General features: G+C 40.6%; 1 protein-coding gene across 1 annotated transcript in view; it reads right to left on the reverse strand.

Annotated features, from left to right (window-relative positions):
- The window catches only part of LOC115464366 (vomeronasal type-2 receptor 26-like), a 35,154-nt gene that overhangs the window by 17,044 nt on the left and 1,732 nt on the right, over nt 1-16,378 (reverse strand). The window contains exon 2 of the mRNA XM_030194753.1: nt 12,150-12,441. Within this exon, the coding sequence (XP_030050613.1) occupies nt 12,150-12,441 (292 nt within the window). The remainder of the gene's footprint in view (nt 1-12,149; nt 12,442-16,378) is intronic.

Below are 16,378 nucleotides of genomic sequence, written 5' to 3' on the forward strand. Positions count from 1 at the left end.
CCTACTTTCTCTGCAGCAATTTCTCCAAGTGGATTAGTTTTGCGCATACCAAGACAGGAATGAACCTCAATACTAAACCAAAGAGAGCTTCTTTCTGGAGTTTATAAGACGTAGCATGTATAGGCAACTTATCCAAGTGCACTTAGAAGTTCTTTTTGATCAAGCCGGAGGCACCCAAAACAATGGGAAATATGTCTGCATCTTTCTGCCTCGTTTTCTTAGTTTCAGACTGCATTTCTTGATACTTGAGGATCTCCCCTCTCTCTCCATCATTCACCAAGTAATCACTTGGGACCGGCACCTCTAAATCATTGCCATTCTATTGTTTTTCTCTTTTACTACTAAATCTGGTTTTCTGGCATCATTTTCTCTGCCATTAAGATGAATCAACATGTGCAATCGGTATGATGGCAACTACCTCAGGAGACAAAGATGAATCATTTCAATATACACTATATACCTTCCTAGCACTTTAAGAAGAGCATGTACTCAATATGTGGTCTGTGTTTATTATCCAAACAATATTTTATGCCCACATCTATACACTCTGTTGGAAGACTTTAATGATTTTCTTTCTTGAATAGCTGGACCTTATTTTTCAGTGATATATGACCCTCGATACTGTCAACTCAAACTGGAGGTCACTGTGAATCTTTATGTGGAATATCTACCTTGCTTTGGAACTGACTTATGTAACATACTATAAGTATACTATAGATGGGTTTTTGGCATGCACCAAATGCAGAATTAACGCCAGGCGTACGGGCTTGCCCTTACGTGCCTATAGTGCAGTGTTTCAATTTCGATTTCCTTGAAAATGTTTGGTGAAATATGATAATATACAATATTTTTTTCATCCCTCAGAAGACATAGATTGTTTCTGAATGTTAAGAAATTTGCTTCTGATGGAGTAGCTCCAGTACCCACTGCCTCTGCTTTATAAGGCTGGAAGAGATTATGGTCTGTTGTTTGACTGCGAAACCTGCTTGCAGTTGGTTTTGTTTTTGTTTTTTCTTTTCTCCTTATTTAGCTCCCTGGCTATTGCATTCTCTGTACTCCCCGTTATTTATACGCTAAATTTATATAGAAAACAGTACCCCCCTGTTTATTAAGCTGCACTAGTGGCTGGTACTATGCTAATGCTGACACAGCCCATTCATGTAATGCAGCTTAGTAAACTGGAGAGGAGGGATAGTATTGTTTTTGTTTATAATAATATATACTTTTTCTTTTTTTATATATTTCTAATATGTTTTTTCTTCACTAAGGGCCCCTTTTACTAAGCTGCGTAGGCACCTAAGCACGTCCAACATGCGTCAATTTGGACTTACCACTCAACTATCATGTGGCCCTTGCGGTAATTTCATTTTTGATGCGCATTCACTACGCGCACAGGAAAATAATTTTTATTATGTGGCAGAAACCATGCGGTAAACGCCATTCTACATGCATAGATGATTACTGGACAGTTAACGTATGAGACCTTACCGTTATAGCTGGTGGTAAGGTCTCAGACCCAAAATGGAAGCACACCAATTTTTATTTTGCCACACGTCAATTTTCAACAAAAACAAAAAGGCCTTTTTTACAGGCGTGCTGAAAAATGAATCTACGCATACCTGAAACACTCGCCTACATTAGCGCAGCCCATTTTTCAGCACACCTTAGTAAAAGGACCCCTATATTTCTCGTGCATGAGTTACCTTGTAATTATTTTCAAAAATTAGTAAGTACAAAAATAATCACGCTAACTTGCTTATAATCGAAATAGAAAAACACCTATAATGTGACCCAAATCGGGAGATAGACGTTTATCTCACAAAAACGAATAAAGCGGTATAATCGAAAGCCGAATTTGGACTTTTTCAACTGCACTCCGTCGCGGATGCGGACAAAGTTGATGGGTGCATGTTGAAGGCGTGGTGAAGGCGGAACTGGGGCGTTGTTATCGGCCAATCAGAGATGGGCACCTTTCGCCGATAATGGAAAACAAATATGCGTTTTTAGCGAGAATTTAGGGCACTTTTCCTGGACCCTGTTTTTCCACGAATAAGGCCCCAAAAAGTGCCCTAAATGACCAGATGACCACTGGAGGGAATCGTGGATGACCTCCCCTGACTCCCCCAGTGGTCACAAACCCCCCTCCCACCACAAAATATGCCATTTCACAACTTTTTATTTTCACCCTCAAATGTCATACCCACCTCCCTGGCAGCATTATGCAGGTCACTGGAGCAGTTATTAGGGGGTGCAGTGGACTTCAGGCAGGTGGACCCAGGCCCATCCCCTCCCACCTGTTACACTTGTACTGGTAAATGGGAGCCCTCCAAACCGCCCCCCAAACCCACTGTTTCCACATGTAGGTGCCCCCCTTCACCCCTTAGGGCTATAGTAATGGTGTAGACTTGTGGGCAGTGGGTTTTGAGGGGGATTTGGGGGGCTCAACACCCAAGGGAAGGGTGCTATGCACCTGGGAGCTGTTTTACCTTTTTTTTTTTTGTAAAAGTGCCCCCTAGGGTGCCCGGTTGGTGTCCTGGCATGTGAGGGGAACCAGTGGACTACGAATCCTGGCCCCTCCCACGAATAAATGTCTTGGAGTTATTCATTTTTGAGCTGGGCGCTTTCGGTTTCCATTATCGCTGAAAAACAAAAACGCCCAGCTCAGAAAAAGATAAACGTCCATGTTTTTCGAAAATACGGTTCGGTCCACCCCTTCACGGACCCGTTCTCGGAGATAAACACCCATGGAGATAGACGTTTCCGTTCGATTATGCCCCTTCACGTGTGTCACATTATCGGCACTGATTTTTAGGTGCTCCTTATAGAATTCACCCGAATGTGAATGAATAGTTATGAAAAGAGTCTCTAAATTATAAAGAGAAACCAGGTGCTGGATAACATGAAAAATACAATGTTCCTGAAATTGGAACTAAAGTTAACTTTAAATCTTTCAAGAAATATAATCAAATATGGCAGTTCTGTATCAATATTAGAGATCATAGAAAGAGGCCCATGAAAATAATTGTAGCAGTAGGTTACTTTATCAAAACCACCAAGTTCACTTACATTTGCCTTTTCTCATTTGTTGGTAGAAAGAAACAAGTTATGAGAAAAGTTAAGTGAGCTGTTGACACATAACTATAAAGTTGTGTATATAATACAAATAGCGAGCTACATTAATTTAAATCATATTATAAAGAGAAGTATTAGAACATAAATTAGACTAGATTTGTTTTTTCTAAGGCCCAGATTTAAGTCTAGTCTTAACATAGAGAGTATCAGAATGCCGAGTCTATTGCAGTGCAATCCAGCATAGTGGGCAGTAGTTAGATGATGAAAACGTGAGAAGCTTGATTGTATTCAGTTATGAAATTCATAGATGGTTCTTATAATATCCTATTGATTGTATCAATGAAACCGAATATAAAGTAGTCACGAGCATTCTCGTTGGATAAAGCAACCCAAAATTTGTACCCAGATCCTTTAGATTAGCTCTTATATTTAAAAAATTCAGAGTGATTGTCTTAGCAAGATCAGGTACAATCAATATTGTCTTATCTTGAAACAGAAACAGATTTTTTGTTTTTTTTTTTATTTTTAGCCATTGTTAAAATCCTTCAAGTGTGCTGGTATTGCAGGACTTTTTTCACTATGGATCTTCGATGTCTATTTCCTGTAAGCAACCTAGAAGGAACTAAATATGCTCTTTCTATTTCCAGTTCAGGTTCAAAGGAGAGTTCCAGAATTTTCGGTAACCATGCGATTAGAAATATAATCATATCATTTCACTCAGATAATGCTGGTAAACTCAAGATTCTGATGCTACCTCTTCTGCATCTGATTGAAAGCTCTTCCAGGTCTAGTTGTAATTTTCTGATCAATGTTCTTTTATTTCTTAATGAGTTGCATGCTGAACTTGGCAGTTTTGTGTTCCAGATCATCTAATTTATGATGAGAAATATTTAGTTTTTGTTTATGTTTTTAGCTCTTTTTGTATCTTATAATGTCTTTTGCTTTAACACCATTATATAATTCACCACCATGTAACACAAATCTTCTGTAAACCTAATGTATATGCACTCCTATTTCCAGTACCCATGATGTAGTGTAAGCCACATTGAGCCTGCAAAGAGGTGGGATACGAATGCAATAAATAAATAAATAAATGAATATCTCTGGTGAGCTCTAACTACAATATCCTTAAGCAGCTGTATCTCAATAAGGACTGGATCTTCAGATTTAGCGTTCTTGGACTCAATCATGATAGAAAAGAAGGGATCTTATTTGTTAGTATGTTTTGTGAAAAAAATCCAGCAATTTTTCTAGGACAATTGTCTCTGTTCAAAGGATCTCATAATGATGTCTGGGTCAAGCTCCCTAGCAAAGCAGAGTAGAGTGAGTTTTTGTTGAGCTAATATACTAAAGTAAATTACTATTTATCCTGGTAAATTGCTTTGACAATCACCATCAATATCTCCAGATTGATCCCTCTTTTTCTTTCCCTTTCTTTCTCATGTCTCTGGTTTTCTTTTTCGTTAATTCTCTCTGTTTCTTCTGTAGTCCTCTCTATTTTTTTAGTGTTAACATAGTAACAGATTGCTGAGTCTAACACAGTGCAGTCCATCATAGTGGCCAGTAGATAGAAGATGAAAACATGAGAAGCTTGATTGTATTCAGTTATGAAATATATAGATGATTCTTACAGTATCCGTTTAATTGTATCGATGAAACGGAATATAAAGTAGAACAATTGAAAAGTCAATGGCAGCAATGATAGAGTTAGCCAATTATACAAAACAGGAAACTTAAAGTAACCAGTATGGAAAAAAAAGTTATTTTTACCTGGCAGTAGAGCCATTGAGCTGGAGAAAGGGTCTGGGCTGCATTTTGTGCCAGGGGGCGGGTCCGTCACGGGATCGCGATTTCGTCGCATTCCGCATCATTCCGAGATCGCCTTTGGTGAGCCAGAAACAGGACAGGCCTGAAGGAAAAGCTCTGAGATCCTTGGGGACATAGGAGGCCGCTGAAATCGGGTCTGCAGCGTGCGGATGTGCGATGATGTCATCAGTGACGTCAATCGCATAGGAGTGACATTCTGATGTATACCAATGATCCCGTTTATAATTTGGAGAAATGGGAAACACTCAACCACAAATGTTTTAATAAAAATAGTGTTGTGAAGTTTGGGATATCCCTTAAAAAGGGTCAGATATAAAAATAAAAACAGCAGATGGAATTGGGGGATGTTTGTAATTGCGCATGCGCGACGCTCGTGCATGTTGCACAATTTTAATTAAAAATGTCTTAAAGATCGCTGGGAGTGCAGGGGGGTGTTTGAAGCACCCTTAGTTGCCATGGTAATGGGGGAAATGGCACGAATTCGGATGCATGCGCAGCAGTGTCAATGGAGACCTGCACTGACACTAGCAAGTTTAAAAGTACTGAAAATGCATTTTAATATTATTTGCATGGGTTTTAATGGTGGAAGTTAGCTGGCTGATACTGATACTTGTTTGCTATAAGGTTAATCAAGCTTAGTTGGCATGCAAATCAGTCCGTTTTTGAAAGGTTCTAGTTTGGGCAGTTGAGGTTCAATTTTCATGAAAGGTTTTATAGAGTAAACATCAGGGCATGACTATAATCTATACTGTGAAGTTTGAATCCAAAACAAAGGTTTTATATATGGTTTTTATCCTAAAATACCTAATAGAATCTCTGTATGGAAAACTGAGCTTGAATAGAGCTTTCTGATTGGTTACACTGCTCTTGTTAGAGATCTGCTTAGTGACAGTTAGAGGAGATCAACGGAAGATCCTGATGAAGGAAGATCTGTTTCCTAGTGTGTCTGTGTGTGAGAGGTCTGTCCAATTCATTGTATTTTCTATAATTAAACGCATAACCCAAATCCACACCCACGCTCTACCCTGAACCTCCCATTAACCTCCGATTTTTATGACCCCTTTTCCAGGACGTGCATAAAATTTAGGCAGAGATCATGCACCTAAATTCTTGAGTGTACATCTTGATTGATTCCAATTAGCACCAATAATTGCATGTTAAAAAGCCAATTCTTGGTGCAAATTGGCTGAGATGTACACTCCTTTTATAGAATGAGGGATATATGTGTAGAAAAGGTGAAAAGAATTCCATTAGGCATGCTTTTTATACTTTCCCCAGTTCTTTATCTATTCTTATAAAGAACCGTATCATGAAAAACATTCTGTGATCGTGGGGTTTCAGTGCCTTTCTGAGATCATAGAGTCTCCTTTTCCTCAGTCTTTCCTTTCACATTTTGTTTTGTGTCACTTTTTCTTTCTTCTGAACAACACAACAAATGATCATAGGTGGTCGGTGGCCCAACTGTTTGGGGAGGCTAAAGGGGGCGGGGTTAGGGGTGGGACCAGGGGTGGAGCTTAAATCCATAGTTGTCTGATAACACATAGAAAAAAATAAATAAATAAAAATAAAAGTCACAATTAATACCTTTTATTAAATTTAGATATTAGATATGTATCATATGTCAAAGAATAAAGTGGTTGCTCGAAGCATATTCTAAGCACAATCGCTCAACTGCAAAACACTATGCACAACTTTGTGCAAAAACACACTCAGAACCTTACTGTACCATAAATATTACACTGGGCAGAACCTAATACACCAATATACCACCCATACGCAGGGCCAGTCTTAGCAAGTGCGGGGCCCTGTGCAGACCAATTTGGTGGGGCCCCATCCTAGCCACGCCCCACCTAACTCCACCCACCCTAGCTCCACCCCATTGACAATTAATACATTTAATTAAATTTAGATATTAGATATGTATCATATGTCAAAGAATAAAGTGGTTGCTCAAAGCATATACTAACCACAATCGCTCAACTGCAAAACACTATGCACAAATTTGTGCAAAAACACACGCAGAACCTTACTGTACCATAAATATTACACTGGGCAGACCCTAATATACAATATACCGGCCATACGGAAAATGCAGACCATCAACAATATGAAATAAGGGATCATGTCAAAATTCTCATGTAGAGCCACAAAACACCTTTTTAGGGTGTATAGTGTTCACAATGAGCTCCTTTTATTAACGACCATATATAGATCCTTCAAGAGGTAGTGTGTCATGATTTAGGCTCTACACCCTTTCTGATGTTTTGGTGCCACCTCAGTAAGGCCAACACACAATCTCTCCACTGCAAAACACTATACACAAACTTGTGCAAAAACACACTCATAACCTTACCAAACCATAACAGCACTAATTCCAAGGGCAGGACGAGCTACAACCTTATGCGTGGAAAGGCAGCACTATAATTACACCGGGCTCTAAAACACCAGTACACAACCTAGTGAAACAAAAAAAAAACAAAACAAAAAAGGCTGCAAATACTACACGCTAGCAGAATACTGCACCTTGATCACACATGAAAAACACATGACACAACAGATATGAAGGCAAATTTCTGAACATAGTAACATAGTAGATGACGGCAGAAAAAGACCTGCACGGTCCATCCAGTCTGCCCAACAAGACAACTCATGTGTGCTACTTTTTGTGTATACCCTACTTTGATTTGTACGTATGCTCTTCAGGGCACAGACCATATAAGTCTGCCCAGCACTATCCCCGCCTCCTAACCACCAGCCCCGCCTCCCACCCACCGGCTCTGGCACAGATCGTATCAGTCTGCCCAGCACTATCCCGGCCTCCCACCACCGGTCAAGAAGTCAGACTCAGCATGCAGCAGTACCCCACATGCACTCCATTCACACAAGTCCTCTGCATGCACTCTACTCCCCACCCTCCAATGTACCCTTCTGACGTCAGTCCTCTGTATGCACCCCATTTCCACCCTCATGCACCCCACTGACATCAATCCTCTGCATGCACCCTCCATGCACCTCATTCATTCACTGATGTGAGTGGGGTGCAAGCAGATGACTGATATTAATGAATCAGTCATCTGCTTGCACCCCACTCACATCAGTCCTCTGCGTGAACCCCACTTCCAACCCCTGTGCACCCCACTTCCCATCAGTCCTCTGCGTGCACCCAACTCCCATCCATCCTCTAGGAGATGAATCGCACTCCTCATCTCCACTCGCATCGCTTCTCCATGTGCATCTCTCCCCCTGCAGCCCCCTCCCCATGTACCAGATTTGACCAGAACACCTGCGATGCGCCTGGCGGAAACTCACGTGATCCTGAAGAAGGGTCTCTCTGTCCTCACCATAAATCTCGGGATCCAGCGGGGTCTCCCCACAAACCTGTGGCACGGCAGGAGCAGGAGCCCGCAACACAGGCAACAGCAGCAGCAGGCAGCCACCAAGAACACAACAAACGGCATGGGAGCTCCGGCCGCAGTGCCCTGCCCTGCCCTCTCATTCCGCAGCCGGAACCAGGATCGCACGCTCATTCTGCATGCAGAGCGGGCCCGCCCCCTGCTAACCTGATCGAGGGAGCTGTGCCACCAAGCTCGCCAGCTTCAAGTTCTCCCTTTCCTGTCTTTACACAGTGTCCGTCCCGCCTTCGCGGAAACAGGAAATACGTCATCGTAAAGGCGGGACGGACACTGTGCGAAGACAGGAAAGGGAGAACTTGAAGCAGTGTCTTCACGTCGCTCGCTGCTACTGAAAGAAAAAGGGTTCAGCACTCTTGCGGGGGGGGGGGGGGAACGGAACGGAGGAGGAGGAGGGAGGAACGAAACGGAGGAGGACTGCCGGTCGGGCGAGAAGGAGGCGTGCCACGCAGGGCCCCCTTGACCGCGGGGCCCTATGCGGTTGCCTCGGTCGCCTCGCCTTAAGACCGGCCCTGCCCATACGGAAAATGGAGACCGTCAACAATATGAAACAAGGGATCATATCATCACAATTCTCATGTAGAGCCACAAAACACCCTAATTCATGTTTAATGTGGGATAAAATGCCATAAATAAGTAAATAAATATAAACTTTTAATGTTGAGCACCTGATTCTCAAAGTGGACATATTCCAAACACTATAATGAAAATAAAATGATCTTTTCTACCTTTGTTGTCTGGTTGTCCGATTCTGATGCTATCTGTTCTCAGTGCAGGTCAGGAAGTCATCCTCCTTAAATATATCCCTGGCTACCCAGCCAAACCCCCCCCCCCTCCCCCTCCTCTCCCAGCAGTAAGGTAAACAAACCATAAACCAATTTCTACAACTGGTTACACAAGGCTAGAGAGCTTTCACTGCAGCTCCTGCTGTGAGGAATGAGGTAAATCAACATTTTAAACCTCTCAGAGCACAGCAGGGGAGGCTTAGTCTGTCGGAGCCTCTTATACCAGGCGCCTATGCAAATGATGTTACCTTCCATGGCAAGTAATCAGATAATTTCCACATTTCTGTAGTCCTTGTGGTGGTGTTTCTAGAGCCAGACATGAGCATGTCATGCAGTGCGTGTGCCAGGGAATACACAGCGTTATATACACTATTGCTCATCCCAACATAGCTGGTGTTACAAGGTAGAACATATGACAATTTTACATCAGGACTGCAGGATCTTTTGATGTTTTTTAGACACTGGCGGTCACATAGGCCTGTCCACCACATCTTAGTGTGATGATCACTTGGAAGCAGGGTAAAGTTCACCTCCTGTATAAATTTTGTAAAGCTTGGTATCTTTTTCTTTACAATTGCAAATGATAAGATGGTGTTCGTTATATTAAATTTTTCTATAGCTTTCAAAAAAAAATTCAGTTCAGTTTTGCAGATCCATATCTTCCCAGGGTTAAACACAAGAAGGGGTAGATAGAATAAATTGTCTTCATTAGAACAGAGAATGATCACTTTAATTGATGGCATGTCCATTATTATTTTATATATTTTATCCATTGTCATTAAATTGCTCCCACTGAAGGTTTCTATGAATGCAGCGCAGCCACCGTTTTGCTCAATCCCTTCTCTCAGGATTTGAAGCATCCTCAGGCTGTTTTCATCATCAGATGCAATGATACCAACCCAGGTCCATCCAAAATGCTTCAATAAGCTGACAATCTCAGCACAAAGGTGCAGTTCACTGGGGACAGTTCGGTAGAAAAAAGGAAACTTAAATGTGTCACTCATTAAAAGATTCTGTGAGATGAAACTGATCTGTAAATAAAAATAAATTAATAATAATATTTATTTATTTATTTATTAGGATTTTTTTTCCGCCTTTTTGAAAGAATTCACTCAAGGTAGTGTACAGTAAGAATAAATCAAACATGAGCAATAAACAATTACAGCAGTAAAAATATTCAAATAACAAAGTATGGCATAGTATACTGCTTAAAATGTCAACACAATACGAAATAGAACATTAAAATTGACATCGTAGGATGTAAGCAAAGATGGAACATATAGATAGGAAAGAGAATAATTAATGCAACATCATCTTTGCCATGTTGATATCACATTTTAGATAATTTCTATAAGTTTTTAAGCTCCTATATTTAGGTGATTTTTCAGCAGAAACATTAGGATTCTATATTTCACTAAAACTAGGTTAAAATGTTACGAACCTAATGAGTCCTTTCACAAAGCGGCAGAAAGCCCACCATGGCCTTACCCCATGCAAATTTGGAGCTACTGCCGGCCCAACGGGAGCAGCAGCAATAGCTCTAGCCCAGCGTATGCCATTTCCCACGCTGGGGAAAACAGAGCAGTATTTTTTAGCAGCGCTAACCCAGAAGAAATTGGTCAGTGCCACATGGTACTCGGTTACTGCTGGGATAGCGTGAGGGCCCTTACTGGCACTTCAGTGGGTGGCAGGAAATGATTCCCCTCGCATGGCCACACGGTAAGAGCAGTCTTAACACATGGCCATGGCTATCTTCAGCCTTTTTTACCTGGAGCCCGCCTCTAGTGCTGGGCCTTTTTTACCGCAGCATGGTAAAAGGACCTGCAAATTAGAGAGAACCTGTGAGACCGCTTTATCCACTGCCTTCTGACATCATACATTGATGTGGATGCCTGTTCCAGCTTGCCACGCTGTGGGGTCCTGCATCCTGGATACATCTGGTTTGAGAATCTGAGAGAACGCTTTATCCACTGTCTGTGCATAGTTCTCACTTATATGAGCCCCAAATTTTTAGTGCTATTTTTTGAATTCCCTCCTTATTGATTAGCGCAGGAATAGTATAAGAACATAAGAGTAGCCATATTGGGTCAGATCAATGGTCCATCTAGCCCAGTATCCTGTTTTCCAAACAGTGGCCAAGCCAGTTGCATGTGAGTTCTTAAATCCTAATTTTTTAAACGCTGCACACTAATGACAACATCAACGCATGGTCATTAATGCAAAAATTAGAAAAAGGCCATTTTATGACTGTGGTAAAAGTCCATCAAGCCCAGCATCCTGTTTCCAACAGTGGCCAATCTAGGTCACAAATACCTGGCAAGATCCCAAAAAAGTACAAAATATTTTATACTGCTTATGCCAGAAATAGTGGATTTTCCGCAAGTCCATTTAATAATGGTCTAAAGACTTTTCCTTTAGGAAGCCGTCCACGCCTTTTTTAAACACTGCAAAGCTGACTGCCTTTACCGAATTCTCTGGCAATGAATTCCAGAGTTGAATTATACGTTGAGTGAAGAAACATTTTCTGCTATTCGTTTTAAATTTACTACATTGTAGCTTCATCGCATGCCTCCTAGTCCTAGTATTTTTGGAAGGCATAAACAGACGCTTCACATCTACCTGTTCAACTCCACTCATTATTTTATAGACTTCTATCATATATCCCCTCAGCTGCCTTTTCTCCAAGCTGAACAGCCCTATCCGCTTTAGCCTTTCCTCGTAGGAAAGTCATCCTATCCCCTTTATCATTTTTGTCGCCCTTCTCTGCACCTTCTCTAATTCCACTATATCTTTTTTGAGATGCGGTGACCAGAATTGACCTTAGCACACAGGAAAAATCCATGAAAGAGCATTCTAACTCCACTTTGTAACACAGCTTAGTAAAGGGCCCCTTGGTAAGCCAAACGTAGGCACTGAAAAGAAGACCTAAATGCAATTAGCCACACTGCCTCCTCCCAATGGTCTTTTTAATTCAAACTGATGCATCACAGGTTCACCATTTTTCACTCTTTCCTAATGGATTATACAGTAAAAGAAAACAGAACAGGCCCTTTACCTGTGGATAGTGGTACATCCTGAACATATTGGACATCTGTCTTGATTCCTCTGATTGAAGACCTTCAATGATAGCGGCCAATGTGCCAGATGTTTTGCAGCGATAATTAGGAACCCATACGTCCATACCAGTAAATATATTTATGGCAGCCCCAAAAGCAAAGAATGAATTGCGGTAAGATTCATAAAGATGAAACCCTAGGGTGATGTCAGGTAAGAGCTCTGAGCTATTGTTAATCTCCTCCACTGCAGAAACAAATGCCAGGTAGTCAAAATAGTTTTCTTCATTATAACTGTATGGACAATGAAGATCAGATAATTAATTAATCACTCACTGAAAGAGGAAAACAAACTGTGGAACTATTTTCAAAGCCAGTGGTCAGTGTGTGTTTTTAAAAGCCAGCTGCAGAGATTGAAAAATAAATATATTAAGCACTGCTATATGGATAGGCAGTGACACTGAATATACAGATTAATCTCAGGCTGTCAGCCATTATCCTTATAGTTTTAGGCCTAAACTTAAATGCACAGACTATCTGTATACAGGATGAATATCACCACTATAGGAGCAATTCTATAAAGCAGACCCTGAACATAGATGACTGGAGGGCTACTGGTAGTCGCCTGCCCTCCTTTATAGAAAACTAGCATAAGTGAGTATTTACTTTTATGTGTACATACTTCATTCACAGAGCCGGGGAAAATACTCACACCTAAATTGTGGAGATATGCACTGTAGTTTCATTGTGGATATATGGAAGACTGGCTGGTGTGCCTCCAGGACCAGGTTTAGGAACCACTGAACTGAAAAGACATACATTACTGACTCCAAATCATCATGATCTAAAAAAACTTTAGCCAACAAATCATTTACAAGGTGGCAAAAGAATGTTGAATCATTCTTGATATTTTGAAAGACCTAGATCCCAAATATCTGTGGCCCAGTTGCTTAAACGTTCCCTGAGTTCCAACTACTTGTGTCAAGGCAGGTACTGGCTCTGGATTACTGAACTATAAAAATCCGGACCTCCTGATATTCAGTGTTTAAGTTGTAAATCAGAAACCCAGCCCTGCACCAAAGACATCCTTGACCTAACTACCTCATGTAAAACAGCACTTCCCTTAGCATCTAGAGCAAGTACCTGAATATTGTCATCATGCATATAAAAATGCATATGCATAATGGAGCCAAATACAGATTAAACAAAAGGACAACAATGAGCTTTGCATAAACCTACACAATAATGGCCATGCATGGGAACAAGCCATACTCACTGCAACCTCCACATTAAAAACTGCAAAACTGACTCCATGCTGCTCTCCTTTTATGGACACACTTCATCTAGCACTTGCAACAGTATAGAATGGTTGATAGCCTTGATGTTGTAAATAAATGTATTTAATAACACAAAATCCTCTGTCTAGCCAGCAATCATTTGTCATCAAAACCCGTATCAAAAAACTTCAATAATTGAGTAGCCACCACTTTCTTGATTATATTCCCTATGAAAGGATGCTTAGAAATTGGCTGGTAATTCTCTGCCCTATGGAAGTTAAAAGTGGGTTTCTTAAGAATAGGACAAAGTGCTGCATATTTTAAATCTGAGAGAAAACTCTCCTTTAGTTCCAGACTCCGTTCCTTTTGTCTCGCCGCACCTTATGCCTGGAATGAGCTTCCTTAGCCGTTACGTCTAGCTCCATCCCTGGCCGCCTTCAAATCCGGGCTAAAGGCCTACCTGTTTGATGCTGCTTTTGACTTCTAACTTGTCACTTGCTCGTAACTTTTATCTTGTCTTCCTCTCTTCAATAGTTCCTTTCCCTATGTGTCCTCCTGTCTGTCCTACCCTTATCCTTATTGGTCCTGTCTGTCTGTCTGTCCTGATTTAGATTGTAAGCTCCTTTGAGCAGGGACTGTCTTTTCTTCATGTTCAATTGTGAAGTGCTTTGTACAACTGGTAGCGCTATAGAAATGATTTATAGTAGAAGTAGTAGTTATCTCTCTAATTCTGTAAAAAGTGCTAGAAATCATTCATCCATCCAATTTGGACACACATTTTACCTGAATAATGATCCAATTAGTGCGGATAATTGGCATGCTAACAAGCAAGCAATTAATAGTGGTTTTAATTAAAACGTTCATGCATAAATTTAGGCACAGGATCCAAGTGAAATTATATAATAAGGGGTATGCATGCCTAATTTAAGTGTGATGATTGGCACCACATTTCAGTTGGTGGAAATGGCCACACCTTAAAATATGCATGATTCCCGGCTATAAGCACAAATTCTATTAACCACACCTAACCTTAGACGCAGCTTATAGAATACCCATCATATATTGAATCTATCCCTATGTATAAATGTGAGCCCTGCCTGTGACCCACCCTGACTCCACTCATGTGCTACCTTTAAACAATGCACTATTAAAGATAGTCATATAGTTATAGAACAGTGAATAACCAGAATATTGGTATTTATGTATGAACATACGACTGAATATGCCAATACACTAATCACTTACATGCATATTTGTTACCTAAATCTTGGCGCTTTGTTTATAGAATTGTCCAGCATAGGGATAAGTATTATTACTGCCCTGGCTCAGTCCTTCCCTCGCCCCCAGGTTATATAGATGTCATGAGGCCGATCACTCAAAAATTCAACACCTACTATCTGTATGCTGTATTGAAATTATATGGAGAGAGAATTTATGTGGTTGCGTACTGTTGGTAATCACATAAATCCTTCTGAAAATTGATCTACAAGTCATTAATTATAGTCTTTAGAGAAATATGTAGATCCTTCCATCTCATAACAAGTAACAGGTTGTAAATCGCTTGTTTGCTCTTTCCGAAAATACTAGGACTAGGGAGCACACAATGAAGCTACAAAGTAGTAAATTTAAAATGAATCAGAGAAAGTGTTTCTCCACTCATTGTGTAATTAAACTCTGGAATTTGTTGCTGGAGAATGTACTAAAAGCAGTTAGCTTAGAGGGGTTTTTAAAAGGTTTGGATGACTTTATAAAGCAAAAGTCAATATATCATTATTAAAATGGACTTGAGGAAAATCAACTGCTTGTTTTTAGGTTAAGGAGCATAAAATGCATTCTTGTTTGGGATCTTGCCAGGTAGTTGTGACCTGGATTTGCCACTGTTAGAAACAGGATCCTGGGCTTGATGGACCTTCAGTCTGTCCCAGTATGGCAATACTTACTGTATGTACTTATGAAATGTTACTCTCTATATAGTTCAAAATAGATGTCTTTTACTTTCTCTCTCTTCAGCAAGTAAATACCCCACTCAATGGCTACATGGATACTAATGGAGGAAGTTATCAATGTGAGCTACCATTAAGATGGGTAATTCTACTGCTAACTCCTGTTGTTTGAGCAATTGTCCCATTTTTTAAAGCCCCTATTGAAACCTTTTACTTAAATTCCACAAAGTAAAAGCAAAAAAGAAAAGTGTTACATGTCTAGTGGTATCAAAATGTATGAATGAAGGTGGAGGTATAACCACAGAGGAGTGATAAGATGTGATCAGACCTATCTGTATGAAAAAACAGTTAGATTATGGTATTTTGTACTGATTGAAGGAGTAACTGTGGGAAGATGACATGCTCAGTGTTATAGTAATCCAGCTGAGATATGATGTGAGCATGCAGGAACATAATCTGAGATTCCTGGTCAAGATAAGACCTGATTTATCTAAACTGCTGCAATGTTATTGAGCAGATATAAATAACATTAGAGATCTGAGGTTCAAAAGAGAGGATTAAGAAATATGTTGAAAAGAAGGGGTGACCCCAAGGGACACCACAGGTGAGAGGGAGGGGTGGACAGAGTAGAATGGGCACAGACTGAGAAGAACGATCACTAAGAAAAGATTTGAACCACTTTAATATCCTGCCAGAGAGCTCATAATTCACAAGATGGCCGAGAAGAAGCTTGTGATCCATGAGATCAAAAGCCAATGATAAATCTAAAGAATATGAGGCATATAATTTGACCCTTATCAAGGACAGAGGAAATCTCACTCAAGAACCAGTCAGAATGGACTCCATGATATGGTCTGCACAAATGACAAATAGGCGTGGATGGAAAATATTTGTGGCTTCAGCATGGCATAGGAAGAAAACTTCTCAATCAGTTTAGAAGGCCTATAAAATGCTGGAATTGAAAGGTCAAGTGAAGGGGATTAACCAGGACACTGATGGAACCAAATGAAC

Source organism: Microcaecilia unicolor, chromosome 3, assembly GCF_901765095.1.
Source record: "Microcaecilia unicolor chromosome 3, aMicUni1.1, whole genome shotgun sequence".
Classification (NCBI taxonomy): domain Eukaryota; kingdom Metazoa; phylum Chordata; class Amphibia; order Gymnophiona; family Siphonopidae; genus Microcaecilia; species Microcaecilia unicolor.